The sequence below is a fragment of the Camelus ferus genome, chromosome 18 (genome assembly GCF_009834535.1).
Source record: "Camelus ferus isolate YT-003-E chromosome 18, BCGSAC_Cfer_1.0, whole genome shotgun sequence".
NCBI classification, from domain to species: domain Eukaryota; kingdom Metazoa; phylum Chordata; class Mammalia; order Artiodactyla; family Camelidae; genus Camelus; species Camelus ferus.
In genome coordinates, this window is record NC_045713.1 from 17,877,534 (window position 1) to 17,897,144 (window position 19,611).

Below are 19,611 nucleotides of genomic sequence, written 5' to 3' on the forward strand. Positions count from 1 at the left end.
GCAGGAGTTTCTGACTAGGGCACTATTTGAACATGTTAATACGGCAAGGAGCCACCAAGGAGGACCGAAATGGGTCCTATGGATGGAGGAGTGGCAACAAGGATTTGCTCCAGAGAGAGGCATCTGGTGGAAAGGAGCCCGTGGAAGAGGTCAAGGCACACAGGGACAGGCCAGAAGCTGTGTGGCCGAGGGAGTTCCTGATCTCAACTGGCTCATGCTTAGTGAGGCCGTCGAGGCTGGAGACCCAATAGGGAGGCTGAAGTGAGCTCTCCCCACGGCGGAAAGGACATGTCTCCATCCTCTACGGGGTGGGGGCGGGGCAGGGCCTCTTCCAGCCAGTGGTGTCGATGGGACTGTCTCACACATTCCCCCGATTTCTCATCTCCACTTCAGGAGACACATGCTTTCAAATCCAGTTTCCTTAAATGTAAACTTGGTAGGCATTTCTTTGCTGACCTGGCTTTCGTGTTACTTAGGATTAGGCCGCTCATTGTGCACTTCTTTTCCTCCACTATCATTTTGCTCTGAAGTTCCATTAACCCAACGCGTTTTACTGGGGGGAGGGAGGGACTCTTACTTCACAGGGATGTGGCTTAGGTTACAACACCATAGGATAAACCTGGGGCATCTTCCTGGAGCATCAATTTTAACACGAAGATTTTCAAGGAAAATATCTATGTTAAGATAAAAATGATACATGTAAAGCATTTAAAATATTTGAGCTTTATGTGTCTTGTCCCCTCCAGGGTAACCGGTACCACATAGCCCACCAGAGAAACACTCTTAGATGCCTCCCTTTTGCACACGCTCCCTGATGCCAAGCCCTGAGAGTTCTACTTTGGAGTATCTTCTAACTTCTTTTCATCTTCCCTGCCCAACTCAATTTATGCCTTAGGACCAATCTTAGAACAGCTCAGTCCCCTACCTCTCATCTTTCCCATTCAGTCTGTTCCTCACACAGATGCTACTACTTTACTGAAATGTGCATCTAATTCTATCATTCTTTAAAACATTAAATAACCCACCCCAACTAATCATTCCTGCCTTTTTCTCTGAGTTCCACCCTTGTTCAGTGTCTTAGTGGTGCTCACTGCTTCCAGACCCCTTGCTATGCCCCTTTCTCTCAGCCTTTGAGGACCTGACCCTCCTTCCCTCTGCCTGGAATGCCCTTTCCAGATGCCTCATGCACAAACCTGGACACTCTTCCTTTAAGATTCAGTTCTAGCACTCGCTCATCTCTTCTGGAAAGTTACCCTAATTTCTCAGGCACCCATGTGCTTGTGTGTTTTCCATGAAGGTACCTGTGCTACTTCCCCAGATTATGAGCCCCGAGAGGGTGGGCAGTGCCTATGATCAGTATTGAAACCCCGTGCTGGAATAATACACATAGTAACTAAGGTTGAAATATGCTCCAAGTCTCTTTCTAGGAGCCAGAAAACTGAAATATTTAGCTCAATGTTTCATCACGAAAGTCATCACAGTTTATCAATGAACAGCAAACTCTGAAACTCTCCAACTCAAATGCCTGTGTGAGAAGTTCTACAACTTCGTCAATGTATCAGACTGTAAGAACTCATTCCTACTTAATCTAGCCTAGGATAAAGGATAAAAGAAAAAGGACAGAATTTTTAAGTTTTATTTTCTATATGTCAACATTCTTATTAATACAGACTTCAATCTGATAAAGTCTGACCCAAACATGTTAATTATTTCCATTTGGAATTGGTTAAATCAGAGAAAAAAATTAAATTAATTTTGAATGTAAACCATCCAAAATAAATGTTCAGTTAACGTGCTCTTATCTGTGTATGATATCAAAAGGTTTTCTTCTCCCAAAATAAAGGTTCTAAGATAAATCCAAGATTCCTTTGAATAAAAAAAGAAAAAAAATACACCTTCTAAAATAGTTAGCTTACAAAACAATGTACACTTAGTGAACAGGAAAGTATGTTCACTGAGAAGGAAATTTGAAACATGACCATAAACCTTTATGAAACATTATAACAAGGTCTTTACTTCATTCACTTTTAGCTATTTCATAAATACCAGAAGAGAAATTGGACGGTTTATGATGAAACTTAGAAAATTTTTTTCATAAAGCAAACTGATACATCTTTCCCTTTGTCTCCATCTTCCAATCCTCCAAGCCTCCTTCACTGTGCTGAAGAGAGATCGAGTTCCCCCAGGTTTTTGGTTAGGTGGGCGGTTTCCAAACTGACCGGACTCTCTAGGTAGGTAGTTCCTGCACAGGGCTTTCCGGTCACCGGATCTATGACTTGTCCAACTTTGAAAACGATCTCAGCCAGTTCATGTTTCACGTGCTTCGTTCGCGCGACAGGTAGAGCTTTGAGAAGCACGATATCCCCAACTGTGCACTGCTGAAGAGCATCGTGAGCAAAGTAGGTTTTTCGCTTATTATAATACTGTTGAGAGAAGGAGGGACAAATCAGTGGTTCCCACCAGTGGTCTGGCAACGCAGCAGAGAATATGAAAAAGTGGGGGGCAGAAAACAAGCTGAGACTTGGGGGAAAATACATATATATATACTTAAGGAGGCTTCCAATACAAAAATTAGCTGCTCAATTTCTGGAACACAGCAGTGACTTTCCCAGAGCTAATCCTGTCCCCGAGTTCTCCAGTCTATTCCTTGCAGCACCCTTGCTCTATCAGTTATCATTCTTTAATTTTTTTTTTAATAATTTTTTTGGGGGGAAGTAATTAGGTTTATTTATTCTTTTACTTTTAGAGGAGGTACTGGGGATTGAACCTAGGACCTCATGCATGCTAAGCACACATTCTACCACTTGAGCTATCCACCCCCCCCCCCAATTACCATCCTTTTCTACATGATTTTTTAAAATACAATATTTAATTAATTAATTTATTTTTAGCATTAAAAAAAATTTTTTTTTTAACGGAGGTACTGGGGATTGAACCAGGGCCTCATGCATGCTAAGCACCCACTCCATCACAGAGCTATACCCTCCCCCTGCCTTTTCTATACTATTTGAACTCTTCCTTCCCAGTAGAGCTGTCTCTCTGGCCTATAAACACGTTATCTCAACACTAGCTGTGTAATTTGGGACAAGTCGCTTAACCACTCCCAGCTGTTTTTTTTTCACCATAAAATGAGGCTCCAATACCTGGCCCTCTAAAGTTATCAAGAGAATGGAACGTTACAATGTACATAAAGCACTTAGCACCAAGCCTCAAAGTATTGCAAACAAGCTACAGGTGAGAACTAGAATATCTATTCCTCATACCAACCAACCCTGCTGCAGCAGACATTCCCATGTGACAGGTGAGAAGAGAAAGACCAGCTCAGGCAGGCTAAGTAATGTGTACAGCCAGTAAACAATAGCCAGAACTCAAACTAAGGTCTTCGATTCTAGGGCCAATAATCATGCCGTCACTCTTCAGCTTGCTCCTGTGTTATTTTGTTGGTTTTTTTTTAATTGAAGTACTGTCAGTTTACAATGTTGTATCAGTTTTTTCTGGTGTATGGCATAATGTTTCAGTCATACATATATTCCTTGTCCTATTCTTTTTCATTATAGGTTACTACAAGATATTGAATAGAGTTCCCTGTGCTCCACAGCAGAAACTTGCTTACTTTATATATATATTAGTTAGTACCTGCAAATCTCGAACCCCCAATTTAACCCTTCCCACCCTCTTCTCCTCCTGGTAACCATACATTTGTTTTCTATGTCTGTGAGTCTGCTCCTGTGTTTTTGATCCTAAACAGCAAACAGCATTTGTCCGTACCAGTGTGCCCAACCTGGAATGCAGAAACATCCTTGGCGTGCTCCCCTCCCTCCCTTGCCCATCTATGAAATCAAGAACTCTAACCCTTCTTTTCTAAAATTGACTTTTTCCACTCCATCCACACTGCTCCAAGGACTGTTTGGTTCCTTATCATTCCCACCCTAGACTTTTGCAATAGCCTCCTTACCCATTTCCATTTCCTCACCTCCAGTCCTCATCTCCATCTCTGTGTCCTTTGCTTATAGGGTGAAATCCAAAATACAACATAAAAGCCCCTTCAGAGTCCATCTCCACATGTTCTTGCATTTACTCAACAACCGTGCCTACTTAGGGCCAAGCTCTGGGCTCAACCCTGCCAAACCACTTGCTGCTCCAGTAGAATGTCAAGCCCTTTCACGTGTAAGAAATTAATAAACAGAAACCTCAATTGAACAGTCAGGAGACCAGAAGAGGAAGCTCTCACACCCTGTGAGGACAGCAGAGCCCACGCCACAGCAAGAAAGACCTTGTCTTCTTTCCCGGCAACAATTCATCCAAGGAAAAGCCATGGGCCCTGCTTACCTTGCCCCTCCCAACTTCCCTTCCCAGGGGTAATAACACTTTCTGGTCTCCTGTTCACTTTTGAGGGGGACACGCACGTGGCTCATCATGACTGCACACCCTGAACTGCAATTCTCTGCTGATCTCGAATAAACCCATTTTTGCTGCAGAAATAACTGTAAGTCTATTTGTTTTAGGTCAATACATGGCTAAAAGAACTTCCACAAACTCTTCATCAAGCCTAGAATGATTCCCCCCACCCACTCCTGCCCCCAACCTGATCCTCTGGATAAAATCCTTTTTGAAATTCAGCTCAAATGTCTTATAATCAAGAATGCTCCCCTTCAGCAACCTGGGCAGTAAGAATGAGGAGTCTATTTTCTGCTCCCACAGTACTTTGCTCATTGAACAATTACAGCATTTATCAGGTTGAATTAAGTCTGTGTCTCTAAAATGTGAGTATGAACCATGATTGAATTCACCTTGTTATGTCCAGCGACCAGCCCAATGTCTGGTTTGCAGCAGATGCTCAGTGCATCTTTACTGACTGGGAAATGTTTTTCTGCTCAGAATCCAGAACATGCTGGTGATGACAGAGCTGTTCCTTACCTTTAATAAATAGGGATCCAGAACAAGTCTGGTCACTCTCACTTTAGCAGTTTTTTGCATTGCTGTCCCAATCACCTTCCCCACGATCCATTTGGCATGGACGTATGAACGAACTACTGACATTATGTGGCTTTGGTCACCTGAAAACAAATTTCAAAGTTTAATATTCTGGTAGTTGTGAGTCGCCAAATGAATTTCGTCACTAGAACGGCCCAAGTTCAGAAACAAGTTCTATTGGCCTTCTAGAATCATCACTTTAGAGATGCTCACACGTTTCAGTGTTTCCTTAACTACCCAACCTCCCATCTTTATACTGTTAACAAAGCTGTAATTTTAATCTCTCCAAGCCTCAGCTTCCTCCTCTGCAAACAGGGCTTACTCACAGGAGCGCTTTGAGGATTTAACCTACAAGGCGCTCAACAGCGAGAATAACGCTGGCCTTACTGGTGTCCCTTATTTTTTCCATCCCGCTGGGCTGCCTCTTCCCAAAGGCAACCCGGCCGGGGTGCCCTCCCCACCGGAGGAGACTTTGACTTCAGACTGCTTTCAAGATCAATTAATACTAAGTCCATGCGGCCCGGTCTGGGTAAGGCTGGAGGTGATCGATCCCTCCGCCCCGAAAACCCCGGGGTAAGGCAACTCGCCTCAACTCGCCTGGAGGTCTCCCACGCGGCGGCGCTTCTCGCCCCGGATTCCACCCGGGCAGCAGCGGCTCGCGGCCTGCGGTCACCTCTGGACTCCACAGTTCCGGGAGCGCCGCCTGCGGAGCGCCGACCGGAGCGAGATGGCGTCACGTCGCACGCAGATGGCTCCGCCCCTGACTGTCCTCTCATTGGACCCGAGTTCCCTCAGCTCTGGGCGGGGTTAAAGGCAGGGCTCCGCCCACTCCCCCTTCAGCGGGGCCGCGGACCGTGGGTCAGCCAGCAACTTTGACCTCTCCTTTCCGCACCCGCAGGGCGGCGGGAGCTTGGGGGATTCCGGCCTTTCCTTTTCCTATTCCACTTGGCTTCCTCTTTTTATGTTGAGCTCCCTGGCATTGGACAAGACCTTCCAAATCAAAGGAACGTAATTCATTCATCAAACATTGAAACACTTGCCGCTGCCAAATGCTGAGATGGAAATCCTTAGGCGTTTTTAATCCCCAGAAGTTGCTTTTGAGACTAAACTTATGCAGATTTTTATGTCTAGTATGATTTCAGATGTTAATTCTCAATATCTGTGAGATGGAGGAAAGTCTGGTGTGGGTACGTATATATATGTGCCAATTGTGAAGCCCTTGGATGGGTCATAAGCAGGCTGCTTGATGATGCCTTCTCAGATAGAAGGAAGACTGGGAACATATTAGGAAACTGTTAGACTAGGAGGGAGCTAATGCATAGCAAAAAAGTGCTGGTATCATTAGACTGAAATGCGGATTCAGATGAAGAATTAAGGCCAAGGGCACACTTAGCAGTGTATTTAAAAGGAGAGATGGTGGTGGGGAGAGTGTGAGATGTTAGACATTTCAGAATTGGGAGCTATTTTTCAATGAAAGTGATTAATTGCTTAATATGCCTTATTTCATATAAACAAAAACTTTTCCAGTATACCATATTTCCCTCTAGCTATGAACGTAAACCCCTTTCTTTTACAAGAGAGCTTAAAACTTTACTTGCTAATGACACCAAAGATGTACTCAGAGTGATTTTTAAAAACACAAATCAAAATCATTCCACACCATCAAAGTGATAATAAGCATCTGTTGTTTTGCCACCCCTTTTTGGGAGGAAAACTTTCCCTTTACTAACTTAGGTCTGAGTGTTGGTGGTGGGGCTGTGAATGCTAATAAGTTACCAGGAGAGAAGACAAGGTTTATTTGCACACACATGCAGGAGCGTTCAGATGAAGAGACTCCTGCACAACTAGAAATAGGAGTTTATATACCAACTTAACAGGGGAAAGGAAGGAGGCAGAAAGGGCCTCTGGGAAAACAAATGGACTTTTAGGAAAGGTAGATAGGCTTTTATGAAAACAATGAAAAGTATAGCAGTTTGTGATAATGTTTGTTTATGCAGTTTCTCATCCTGGAGCCAGTGGCTGGTTGGTCTCCTTCCTGGCTAAAATCTACCCTAAGAGGTGATTTATGGCAGCTTCTCTCTCTCAGAAAGCTCTGCCTTTGGTCAGATAAGGAATGCTCTGAAAAGGCTTCTTTCTGCACCTGCTGTATCTTAAATGTCCTCAGTTTAAGGTAAACTTTATATCATTTTGGAGGATCTAAGAGGGTCCTGTCACCTCTTCATGTCCTTTCTGTCTTCTGGGGTAAAAACAGCTTGATTTGCCTTTGTGAAACCATCCCTATTTCTGTGTCTGCAGTCTCGATGGGTCTGCCAATCAAAGGGCTCTGTCATCCTTGAGCACATGACCCATGCTGAACCAATCAGATTATCTTCCAGGAATATAAATCTTGAGTGTTTCGACTGGAGGATGGGAGGTGGCTGGAGCTTCTGCATCCTGTGGGAGGTGTCCTGAAGAGACTGTTCAGCTAGAATCAATGCCTGCTGCTTGCACCTACAGAAAATTAACCTATAAAGAAGCTGGCATTTGGAAAATGGAAAACAACATGCAGTCATTCATGGTGTAAGACATGAATTAGATGCTTTTGGAAAGGAGTAAAAACTCCCCACATTTGATAAGCTTCTTGGCCAGCCATCCAGTCCCCTAACCCATAACCTATAAACATATTATTCATTCTCATATTCAGTTTCCCTCTCCTTCTCTCCCTCTCTCTCTCTTTCCCCCTCGCCTCAACCTATCCTTTTCATCCATTTCTTTTCATGGTCACTGCTATTGTGTGAATGCTTGTGGCCTTCCAGACTTCATACATCTTGAATCTTAACCCTACGGTGAACATACTAGGAGATGGGGTTTGGGGAAGTGATTAGGCTTTGCCCTCACAAATAGGATTCAATCTCTCTTATAAAAGGACTCCAAGAAAGCACCTTTGCGCTATTCTACCCTGTGAGGGGACAGCAAGAAGGCACTGTCTATGAACCAGCAAGTGGGCCCTTATTAAATACAGATCTTTTAGCATCTTGATCTTGGATTTGCCAGCTTCCAGAACTGTAAGCAATAAATTTCTGTTTCTGTAAGTCAGTCTATGGCATTTTGTGTGTGTGTGTATACATATATATACATACATACATACATGTACATACATATGGTGTTTTGTGTATATACATCACATTCCTTTCTCCATTCATCAGTGGATGGGCATTAAAGTTGTTTCCATATCTTGGCTTTTATGAATGCTGCTGCAATAAACATGGAAATGCAGATATGTTTAGGATATCTTGTTTTCATTTCTTTTGGATCTATATCCAGAAGTGGGATTGCTGGATCATATGGTAACTTTTTTGTGATCTTTTTTGTTTTTTGAGATACAGTTGACATATAACATTATTTTTGTTTCAGGTGTACAACACAATGATTCAATATTTGTATATATTGTGAAACGATCACCGCAATGAATCTAGTTAACATCCAACACCACACATAGAATTTCTTTTTTCTTTGACGAGAAGTTTTAAGATTTACTCCTTAGCAACTTTCAAATATAGGCATATCTTGAGATATTATGGGTTCACAATAATGCAAGTCACATGAATTTTTTGGTTTCCAGTGCATATAAAAGTTATGCTTATACTATACTGCAGTATATTAAGTGTGCAATGGCATTATGTCTGAAAAAACAATGTACGCATCTTTTTAAAAAGTACTTTCTTCTAAACCCACACACTTACAGTCAATTAATCTTTGACAAAGGAGGCAAGAATATACAATGGAGAAAAGACAGTCTCTTCAGCAAGTGGTGTTGGGAAATCTGGACAGCCACATGTAAATCAATGAAGTTAGAATGCTCCCTCACACCATACACAAAAAATAAACTCAAAATGGCTTAAAGACTTAAACATAAGACATTATAAACCTCCTAGAAGAAAACATAGGCAAAACATTTTCTGACATAAATCTTAGCAATGTTCTCCTAGGGCACTCTACATAGACAATAGAAATAAAAGCAAAATAAACAAATGAGACCTAATTAAATTCATAAGCTTTTGCACAGCAAAGGAAACCATAAACAAAAAGAAAAGACAACCTATGGAATGGGAGGATACATTTGCAAATGATGAGACTGACAAGGGCTTAATTTCCAGAATATACAAACAGCTCATACAACTTAATAATAAAAAAACCAAACAACCCAATCCAAAAATGGGCAGAAGGCCTAAACAAGAAATTCTCCAATGAAGGCATACAAATCGCCAATAGGCACATGAAAAAATGTTTAATATCTCTAATTACCAGAGAAATGCAAATCAAAACTACAATGAGGTATCACCTCACATCAGTCAGAATGGCCATCATTAAAAAGTCCGCAAATGATAAATGCTGGAGAGGCTGTGGAGAAAAGGGCACCCTCCTAACCTGTTGGTGGAATGCAGTTTGGTGCAGCCATTATGGAAAACAGTATGGAGATTCCTCAAAAAACAAAAAATAGACTTACCATATGATCCAGCAATCTCACTCCTGGGCATTTATCTGGAAGGAACTCTAACTAGAAAGATACATGGACCCCAGTGTTCATAGCTGCACTATTTACAATAACTAAGACATGAAACCAACATAGTATATGTCTACAATGGAATACTACTCAGCCATAAAAAAGAATAAAATAATGTCATTTGTAGCAGCATGGATGCACCTGGAGATCATTATTCTAAGTGAAGCCAGAAAGAGAAGGAAAAATACCATATGATATCACTTACATGTGGAATCTAAAAAAAAAAAAAAGACACAAATGAACTTACTTACAAAACAGAAACAGACTCACAGACGTAGAAAACAAATGATAAGAAAACTTATGGTTACTGGGGGAAAAGGAGGTGGGAAGGGATAAACTGGGAGTTCGAGATTTGCAGATGCTAACTACTGTAATATAGGTAAACATCAAGTTTATATTGCATAGCACAGGGAACCATATTCAGTATCTTGTAACCTATAATGAAAAAGAATATGTGTATGTATATATATGACTAAAACATTATGCTGTACACCAGAAACTGACACATTGTAAACTGACTATATTTTAATAAAAAAAAGATATAATCTAAAAATACATTAAAATACTTTGTTGCTAAAAAGTGCTAACTATCATCTGACAATGGAGGGTTGCCATGAACCTTCAATTTATAAAAGAATGTAGTATCTGTGAAGCTCAATGAAGGATGGTTATATACAATACAGTATTAACTACAGGCACCTGGCTGTACATTACATCCCAAGGACTTATTTATTTTATAACTGAAACTTGCACCTTTTGACCACCTTAACCCATTTTGCTCACCCCTGACCCCTGCCTCTGGCAAACACCAATCTTTTCTCTGTATCTGTGATTTTGGTTTTGTTTTAGATTCCACATATAAGTGAGATCCTATGGTATTTGTTTTTCTCTGTCTGACTTATTTCACTTTAGTATAGTGCCCTCAAGGTCCATCCATGTTGTAGCAAATGGCAAGTATTCCATCTTTTTTTAATGGCTGAATAGGATCTACTATGTATCTATAGACACAAAAACACACCTTTCTTTGTCCATTCCATGTCTTGGCTATTGTAAATAGTGCTGCAGTGAACATGGGGGTGCATATATCTTTTTGAGTTAGTGTTTTTGTTTTCTTTGAATACATACCAGGAAATGGAATTGCTGGATCATGTGGTAGTTCTATTTTTATTTTTTTCCATAGTGGTTGGGCCAATTTACATTCTCAACAACAGTGCAACATGTTTTTCTTTTCTCCAGATCCTCATCAGCATTTGTTATCCCTTGTCTATTTGATGGTAGCCATTCCATCAAATGGAACAGGTGTGAGGTGATAGTTCATTGTGGTTTTAATTTGCATTTCCCTGATAATTAGGGATGGTATCTTTTCATGTACTGGTTGGCCTTTTGAATGTCTTATTTGAAAATGTGTATTTAGTTCCCCTGCCCATTTTAAACTGGAATGTTTGTTGTTTCACTACTGAGTTTATGAGTTCTTTATATATTTTGGATATTAACCTCTTACATGATATATGGTTTGCAAATATTTTCCCTAATTCCGTAGGATGCCTTTTCATTTTGTTGACCGTTTCTTTTGCTGTGCAAAAGCTTTTTAGTTTGATGTAGCCTTGCTTGTTGACTTTTGCTTTTGTTGCTTTTGGTGACATATCCAAATAGTCACAGCCAAGACCAGTGTCAAGGAGCTTCTTCTCTTTGTTTTCTTCTAGGAGCTTTAAGGATAAGATCATATCATCTACAAATAACAACAATTCTACTTCTTCCTTTATGATTTGGGTGCAAAGAAAACTGGAGTGCATATATCTTTTTGAATTATTGTTTTCATTTTCTTCAGAGATATACCCAGAAGTGGAACTGCTGGATCACAGGGTAGTTCTATTTTTAGTTTTTTAAGGAAACTCCTTAGTTTTTTCACAGTGGCAGCACCAATTTACATTCTCACCAACAGTGTACTAGGGTTTCCTTTTCTCCACATCCTGGCCAACATTTGTTATCTGTAGACTTTTTTATAATAGTCATTTTGACAGGTTTGAGGTGATATCTCATTGTGATTTTGATGTGCATTCCCCTGATGATTAGTAATGTTGAACATATTTTTCATGTTCTTGTATGGCCATCTGTATGACTTCTTTAGAAAAATGCCTATTCAGGTCCTCTGCCTTTTTTTAATTTTTTTTTTTTTTTACATATCAAGTTGTATAAGTTCTTTATATATTTTGGATATTAACCCCTTACCACACATATCATTTGCAAACATCTTCTCCTATTTAATAGGTTGCTTTTTTGTTTTGTTGATGGTTTCCTTTGTTATGCAGAAGCTTTCAAGTTTGATTCCCATTTTTTATTTTTGCTTTTGTTTCCGTTGCCTGAAGAGAAAGATTCCCACCCCCCAAAAAATCACAAAGACCTATGTCATGTTTTCTTCTGTGTTCTGCCTATGTTTTCTTCTAGGAGTTTTATGTTTTCAGATCTTATGTTGAGGTCCTTAATCATTTTGAGTTTATTTTTTATAAGGTATGAGAAAATGATCCATTTTTATTTTTACATGTGGCTGTCCAATTTTCCAGCACCACTCGTTGAAGAGATTACCTTTTCTCCATTGTATATTCTTGCTACATTTTTCATAGATTAATTGACCATAAGTGTGTGGGTGTATTTTTGGGCCCTCTATTCTCTATTCCATCAGTTTGTATGTATGTTTCTGTGCCAGGACCACACTGTTTTGTACTGCAGCTTTGTAGTATAGTCTAGAGTCAGGGAGACAGATACCTCTGGCTTTGTTCTTGTTTCTCAAGTCTTCTTTTGCTACTCAGGGTCTTTTGTGGTTCCCTACAAATTTTAGGATTATTTGTTCCAGTGAAAAATGTCATGGGTTATTTTGATAGAGGGGGTGCATTAAATCTATAGATTGCTTTGGGTAGTATGGACATCTTAACATATTAATTCTTCCAATCCATGAACATGGAATATCTTTCCATTTATTTGTAAAGTTTTCAGTTTCCTTCATCAATATCTTATAGTTTACAGAGTGTAAGTCTTTCACCTCCTTGGTTAAATTTATTCCGTGGGCATTTTATTCTTTTTGATGTGATTGTAAATGGGATTATTGTTTTATTTCTCCTTCTGATAGTTCATTATTAGTGTTTAGAAATGCAACAGGTTTCTGTGTATTAGTCTTGTATCCTGCGACTTTACTGAATTCATTTATTAGCTCTAATAGTTTTCTGGTGGAGTATTTAAGGTTTTCTATAAAGTCCTGGGTTTTTTTTTTTTAACATTTTAATTTTTGTACAATTTATTTTATTTATTTTTAAAAACATTTGGAGGGGAGTTAATTAAGTTTATTTATTTATGGAGGGGCTGGGGATTGAAACCAGGACCTCAAGCATGCTAAGCAACACTCTACTACTGAGCTATACCCTCCCCCCACATTTTTAAACTATATAATGAAACGTTTAAATGTGTTTAAATCTGGTCAGTGTCTAAAAGAGTAGGGGTATCTAATTTTAGAAATTCTTAGGTTTTTATTTATTATTTGCACATCTATGAATAATTAGAGGAATGCTGGCTGCTTAAAGAATGTCAGTTGGTTTCTTAAATTAATAAATTGAACATTAATCAAAATCCAAATTAGTATTTTTCTCTAAGCCTGTAAGACCTTTGGACATAAAAGAATGTATCAACATGATGATACTGTAATATATTCTGAGGTTCTGAGAAGGAGAGTGTTGAGCAGCAATCTCTCAATTTTGGTGTTGAGCAGCAATCTCTCAATCTATTAATTTTAAATCTCTCAATTTATCAATTTTAATATATTTGTCAAATGTTTTCAGAGTGTTATAAAACATTGTTCCAGGCACTGTTTGTATCCACTGGATTAGGAGTAAGATGATCCATGTTCTAGTGACATTTCAGTCCAGGAGACCCTAAATAATAAATCACTTATTATGTCTAAACTTAAGTATCTCTTTTGACATGAGAAAGGCAACAGCACCTGGTTGGATGGACCAAATGAACTAATATATGTGAAAGGGTAACATCTCGGCCTCCTAAACAGAAATACGTCATAGCAACAGGTTTCTGAATGACTACTACTCCTGTGCCTCCCCTGCTCTGAGCACCAGTATTTTGATGTGATGACCATAATTAGTATCCGCTTAACTTGGAACATTTTGACAAGAACAAAGGACACGAGAATGAATTCACACCAGAATGACATAGCTTACAGTTAACAGAAGCATAATCATTTATGACCCTAAGTATATGTAATAGACTTTTAATTTTACAATTCCTATTTATGAAGAATTGGTGAAAATCCATGACCAACTGTGGTCTTCTTCATCCCAGACTCCTCTTTTTTGGGACTGTCCAAATTCTGCTGATCCTCTTCCAAAAACCCCATCCTGCTCTCCTTCTTCACCTGTGCTGAGACACACTGCCTTGTATTGAAGTCCTTAGCACTCTTTGTGGATTACTCAGGGTTTTTTTTTTTTTTCTTGGTTGCAAAATTAAAACTTTGATCAAAGGCTTCACAACTTGTAATTAATCATTACTTATTTTAATACATACCTCTGCAGTCTGAGACTTCATCTTGGCTCACTCACTCTTCCTGAAACCTGAGTGCTCTATACTCTGCCTCCTTAGGGCAAATAAATGTTAAATGTAGCTCCTTTTAGTGAAGAGACACTTCCAGAACTGGAAATAGATCTCCACTATACAGATTTCTGAACACAAAACACTATTAGAAATCCTCCCTGACTACAGTAACCCAGGGTTTTAGTAAGTATTTCATCCACTGAATGATGGGACGTTAAATGTACTTTGAAAAATTTTACTTCCACGATGAAATGAGTGCATTTCATTGCTTTCTTGGTTTTTCGTGTTCTAATTAAAAAAATTTTTAAATAATTTTAGCTTTCAGTTAAGACCTATAAAATCTAGTCCTTCACAGGGAAAAAAACTGGGGAAGTCTTGAGCTGGGAGATATGTTAGAAGAAAGGCGAGAAAGCAGGAGACTGCATTCCTACCTTAGCCTCATGGCTTCTTCAGCCATGCCTGGGAAGACTGAGAGAAAAACAGAAAGCCAAGAAACAGAAGCAGGCCCACAGCTGCAGCAATTCGTGGTTATGACAGTGTATATTTACAATGCTTTGTAACATCAAAATGTGATTTCTGTCAAACAAGGCAGTAATCATAAAAATCAAATTAAACCACCTTAAATTCTTTTTTGGAAAAAGGTGTTACATAAATACATTACAATAAATAAGATGAATTATTAAGCTAACTAGTAACACTGCTTTAGCTGTTTATATAAGTCAATAAGGCTCTTCCCTGGTTCCTGGTTCTCAGCCTCAACGTGGCACCACCATTTGCTCTGGCATAGTTCCCTACTTCTTGTCTTCCACAGTGATGCAGGGAGGTGCAGGGATTCTTATAAAGCCCCTAAGGTCATTATAAAATAAAACCTCCTCTCTATTCAAACCTGCAAATATAACAGAAATAACCATTTAAATCCAAAAACCTATGTTTGCTATAGGGAAATTTCAAACTACAATACCAGCTTAGAAAAGCAGACTTCTCTGAATCACTTTTCAAAGTTCATCAATAAGACCTTCAGTTTCCTCCTAGACTCTTCTTAAAGATCCTAGGACTTGTTTGATGAAAATAATACAAGGATTCCTAAAAAATAACATAATATTGCCATATCCTATCACATTGCTTTTATAATAATGGTACAGAAGATTTAGGTAGTAAACCACTGGGTATTTTCAATCTCAAAGTTATATATTTATTTTTGATGGAAATTAGAATGTAATTAGCATATAAAATTTGTAATTCCATAAATAATACTTTCCAGGACAAGACTCAAAATTCTGAATCTGTTTAAAGAAAAATAAGTAAACACTAAATACGGTAAAAATCTGTAAAGAATGCCCATAAATGACTGAAGTTTGAGAAACATTGCTCTTTTCTGTTTATTTCAAGTTTATGTGACTGGTTATATTACATCATTGGCTTGATTAATCAATTTAAAATCCTTATGCCATAAAAATCACAGAGAATAATTGTAGGTTATTGCCTACAGGATTTCTGGTCATTAAAAAAAAGTTTGGAACATGACTACTAATATAACCTTGTTTACAAAATAAATTATTTTCACTATTTATAACCTTTCCTGGGAATATAATATGCTACTAGTTTAAGGTCTAAACTTACTTGGTTTCTATGCATCAAAAGTTTATTTATAAGATTTCTCTCCACCATGAATAATTTGATATTGAATGGGATGAAAAGTTCTGACCAAAATTTTCTTACTTTTATATATTCAAATGATTCCCCCTCCCTGCCCAGGACAAAGCTAAAAATTCTGAGTTATGTGCTGCTCAGTAAGTGAAGGATTGTGGCTTAAAGTTTTCTCACATTTATTATATTCACATAATTTCTCCCGAGTATGGATTTTTCTGTGTTGATTAAGGTGTGCACTCTGGCTGAAGGCTTTGTCACATTCATTACATTTATAGGGCTTCTCTCCTGTATGAGTCCTCTCATGCTGATTAAGATGTGTCCTCTGGCTGAAGGCTTTCCCACAGAAACTACATTCATAAGGCTTCTCTCCAGTATGAAGTCTATGATGCTCAGTAAGGGATGTGATACGGCTAAAGGCTTTACCACACTGATTGCATTTATAGGGCTTCTCTCCAGTATGAATTCTCAGATGCTGAGTGAAGGATGAATGCTGACGGAAGGCTTTCCCACACTCATTGCATATAAAAGGTTTTTCTCCCGTGTGAATCCTCTGATGTTGAATAAGATGTATCCTCTGGCTGAATCTTTTCCCACATTCATCACACTTATAGGGCTTCTCTCCTGTGAGGACTATCTGAGGTTGAGCAAGAGATGAGTTTTGGCTGAAGGCCTTCCCACATTCACTGGGTTTCCCTTTAGCATGAACGTGATTAGGAAGAAGAATATGTTGATTGAAGACTTTTCCACACTCATTATACTCATAAGGATCCTCCCTTACATAGTTTCTCTGATAGTAAATCAAGTCTGAATGATGTTTGATGCTATTTCTTTGTGTGTCAGAATTAAGGGGTATTTTAATTGAAGGAATTCTCTGATGCACAATAAGGTTTGAGTTCAGATTATAGTTTTCCCCAAATCGATTACATTCAAGGCTCCTCTCTTGTGTGATCCTTTTGTGGGTGAAAGATACTTGTCCTAAATGTCTCTGCTGGTTTTCTCGGTTAAATTCTAACTGGTAATCAAAATCCCAGAGTCCACCTAAGATGGAGTACCAGAAACTATCTCCTGTGAGTCTCTCCATTATCACGTCATGGGTTTGATTTTCATCAGAAATATTCTGGTTTTGAGTTGATTTTTTGATCTCTGGTCTATTCTCCCCATCTAAAAGAAATTCAGAACACACAAAAAGTATTCTGCAGCATTCTACATTTTGTAAAAGAAATTATTACATAATGAATTGCCAAATGCCAAATGTGGCATTAAAAGTTCTGAAATACAGCCATGTAACAAGGGGAAACACTATAAAAGGATGACAAGAAGCAATGAGCAGGGGGAAGTTTTAAAATATGTGTGGTAATCATAAAAAGAAGAGATCATTCAGGAGTATCCACAGTTGAAAGGAAATGGAAAGGAGAAAATGAAGTATCAGAGTAAGATCTATGTTCAGAGACGGGAGACATCAGAGGAAGGACTGTACTTAGGCAGGTCCAAGTCTAAGACCTTCTAAATCTCATCTGCAGATTATTCTATTGTAACTCCAACCACTTGTTTATTTTAAAAGTATTTCTTCCTATTTTTAATCTGTTATTTAAAAAGAGAAAACTAATACTTGCTTACAGTAAATCTATTCAAGTAATGTGGAAACGTGTAAAGTTAGAATTCCAACCCCTAAATGTAATCATTGTTGACAGTTTGAAGCCTCTCTTGCCGGTTTTCTTTTATATTCACACAAATATAAATGTAAAACATATTTTGAACAAGCATGATGCATGGATTGTGATAAAAACAAAATTTTATTTCAGTCCCCCACCACCTCTTTAAACTTTATCCTTTGCTTCTGGATGAAGATCTGGGCAGATCCCATGGCTCTTCCCCTCATTCCTAGGTAACATACTTCTACTGTTGCAATAAATCACAAACACAGTCTCTGTTCAGTAGTCAAAATGTTCAGTCACGTGTAATAGTCAAAACTTCACAGTTGGTCCCTCTCCCCTTCCTTGGGCTGTTACAGAGTCATATTCCTCCTCCTCTCTCCCTGCCTGCCTCGTCCCCACTCCCTACTCCCTCCCTGCTAGTCTTTTTCCTGCTTCTACTCTACTTCTTCCTCCCCTTAACTATCTCCCTGCACACCTCTTCCTTTACTAACTCTTGTTTAGTTCCGTTCTAACAGGAGTTGCAGGGTAGGAGCTGTGTGGAGGGAGGAGGGATTAAGAGATGGGCCAGTTTTTGTACGACTGGGTGGCTTCACATTCTCCTCTTGGTGGATGTTTAAAATAGACTCACTTTTGGGAACTTTTATGATTCTTGGAAGGTTCTAGCTGGACCCCTCGCTCTCCTGTCATTTCCATGATCTAGACAGATATCTCTATTTTGGGTAATCCCTTGGGACCAGCCTTAGGGCATGAATCCTATTCGATAAGATCCAAGATCATGTTAGCTGACTCATGAAAAACACTCATAAGACCTTGTCCCAACAAAACCTGGGGTAGTGCAGACTGACCTTATCTCAACAGCTTCTCATGACTCACCCACCAAAGCCAGCTCATCAGGCAGCTGTCGCCAGGCCTGGGCTGCTTTAGCTTTCTCAGACGTGAGTCATGCACTAGTCTTGGTCTTCCAACCACAGGGAATGTGTATCAGGGCTGTATGGGTGGTACCAAAGCTGGCACAAGTGACTGTCATCAAGGACATCTGGCAGTAAAAGGGGGCACCGTTAATAATTATGCCAGCAACTGTCCTGGGAAAATAAAACGGAATTCTGCTATAATTCTGTTTTGTAGTTTACTTTTTTTACATTATTGCATATCATGAACACATTTCCATGCCAACAAACACATTTCCATATAATTTTTAAAGGACTGTAAAATATCCAATTTTATGGATGTACCAAAGTCAATTCACATTTGGATTATATTGGACTTCCTGTTATCACAGACAGAACAACAAGAGGAATTAGTTGGCTGAACAGGCAATAGAAATTTAAAAAAAGTCCAATCAGAAAGTTATAAACTTACTCTGGTCTGAAATTAAATTATATGTGGAAAAAATAGTGTTTTAAAAGATTCATTTTTAAACCAAATTATTATTTTAACCAAGTTATCAACTGGACCACTTTATTTTCAGATGAAATGCTTTTGTCTGCTCAGGGACTTTGACTCTAAAATGGTTGGAATAATTGGCTGGAGCTCTGAAGACTGTCTTTCATATTCTCTTAGCACCAAAATCTGCAGGCTGCTGACCTGGCTCCTGGAACCACAGGTAAGCATAGAACTCTAGGCTCCTACAGCCTAGAAGCAGAGTTTAGGGCATTCATTCCCTGAGGCCCAGCTCCCAGAACTTTTGTTTATCCCCGGAAACAGGGCAGCCCGATCGACATACTGTGGGGAGTGACTGTGCAAGGACTGCGCAGGCACTGCTTCCTAGTTGTGGACACCCTCAAGGCACGTCAGATCTTCAATCACAGGGCTGCCTATCTACATCCCAGTGGGACGCTAGGGGACAGGGTCTAGACTCCAGATTGAGACGATGATCTTGGGCTTTAAAGCAGTTTTGAGGAACAAACTCTAGTCCCTTTGCTCCAGCTCCTCACCTAACCTGAGCCCCCACGTTAGCAGACATGACTGCCACTGACCTTAAAAGGAGGGTAGACACTGATAAGCATGAATACCCCCATCAAGCACGTGTGTGAGAGCACATAGAGGTGCTTGCTCACGCATTACCCACTGTCCACTCCCTTCCTGGTGTGACTTTACCTGTCTAGAAGCCCAGTCATTCACTGAAACCTCCAAGCCCTACTTCGTACTTCTGCCTCCTCTCCTATCCGGCCTTACACTGCCCAGCCCCCCGGCATCTGA

General features: G+C 39.5%; 2 protein-coding genes across 5 annotated transcripts in view; both read right to left on the reverse strand.

Moving 5' to 3' along the window:
• Nucleotides 1–1,622: 1,622 nt before the first annotated feature.
• On the reverse strand, nucleotides 1,623–5,724 carry MRPS17 (mitochondrial ribosomal protein S17). Of its 2 annotated transcripts, none has more exons than XM_014556613.2 (3): nucleotides 5,562–5,724; nucleotides 4,918–5,057; nucleotides 1,623–2,423 (listed from the first exon to the last, which is right to left on the reverse strand). In XM_014556613.2, the coding sequence occupies exons 2-3, from the start codon at nucleotides 5,038–5,040 to the stop codon at nucleotides 2,154–2,156; spliced, it is 393 nt and encodes a 130-aa protein (XP_014412099.1). In that variant the 5' UTR covers nucleotides 5,041–5,057; nucleotides 5,562–5,724; the 3' UTR covers nucleotides 1,623–2,153. The 2 variants fall into 2 exon arrangements, with proteins under 2 accessions (XP_014412099.1, XP_014412100.1); XM_014556614.2 differs by having other exon boundaries at nucleotides 5,572–5,723.
• An 8,009-nt stretch (nucleotides 5,725–13,733) lies between these two features.
• The window catches only part of ZNF713 (zinc finger protein 713), a 72,831-nt gene continuing 66,953 nt past the window's right edge, over nucleotides 13,734–19,611 (reverse strand). For all 3 annotated transcript variants that reach the window (XM_032460382.1, XM_032460383.1, XM_032460381.1), the window contains one exon: nucleotides 13,734–16,918. In XM_032460382.1, the coding sequence (XP_032316273.1) occupies nucleotides 15,870–16,918 (1,049 nt within the window). In that variant the 3' untranslated portion in view covers nucleotides 13,734–15,869. The remainder of the gene's footprint in view (nucleotides 16,919–19,611) is intronic.

Excerpts from the sequence above, each read along its gene's own strand:
- MRPS17 (XM_014556613.2), bottom strand. The coding sequence starts at position 5,040 with ATGTCAGTAGTTCGTTCATACGTCCATGCCAAATGGATCGTGGGGAAG. Across the intron at positions 2,424-4,917 it reads TGGATCCCTATTTATTAAAG|TATTATAATAAGCGAAAAAC; the intron begins GTAAGGAACAGC and ends TTCTCTCAACAG.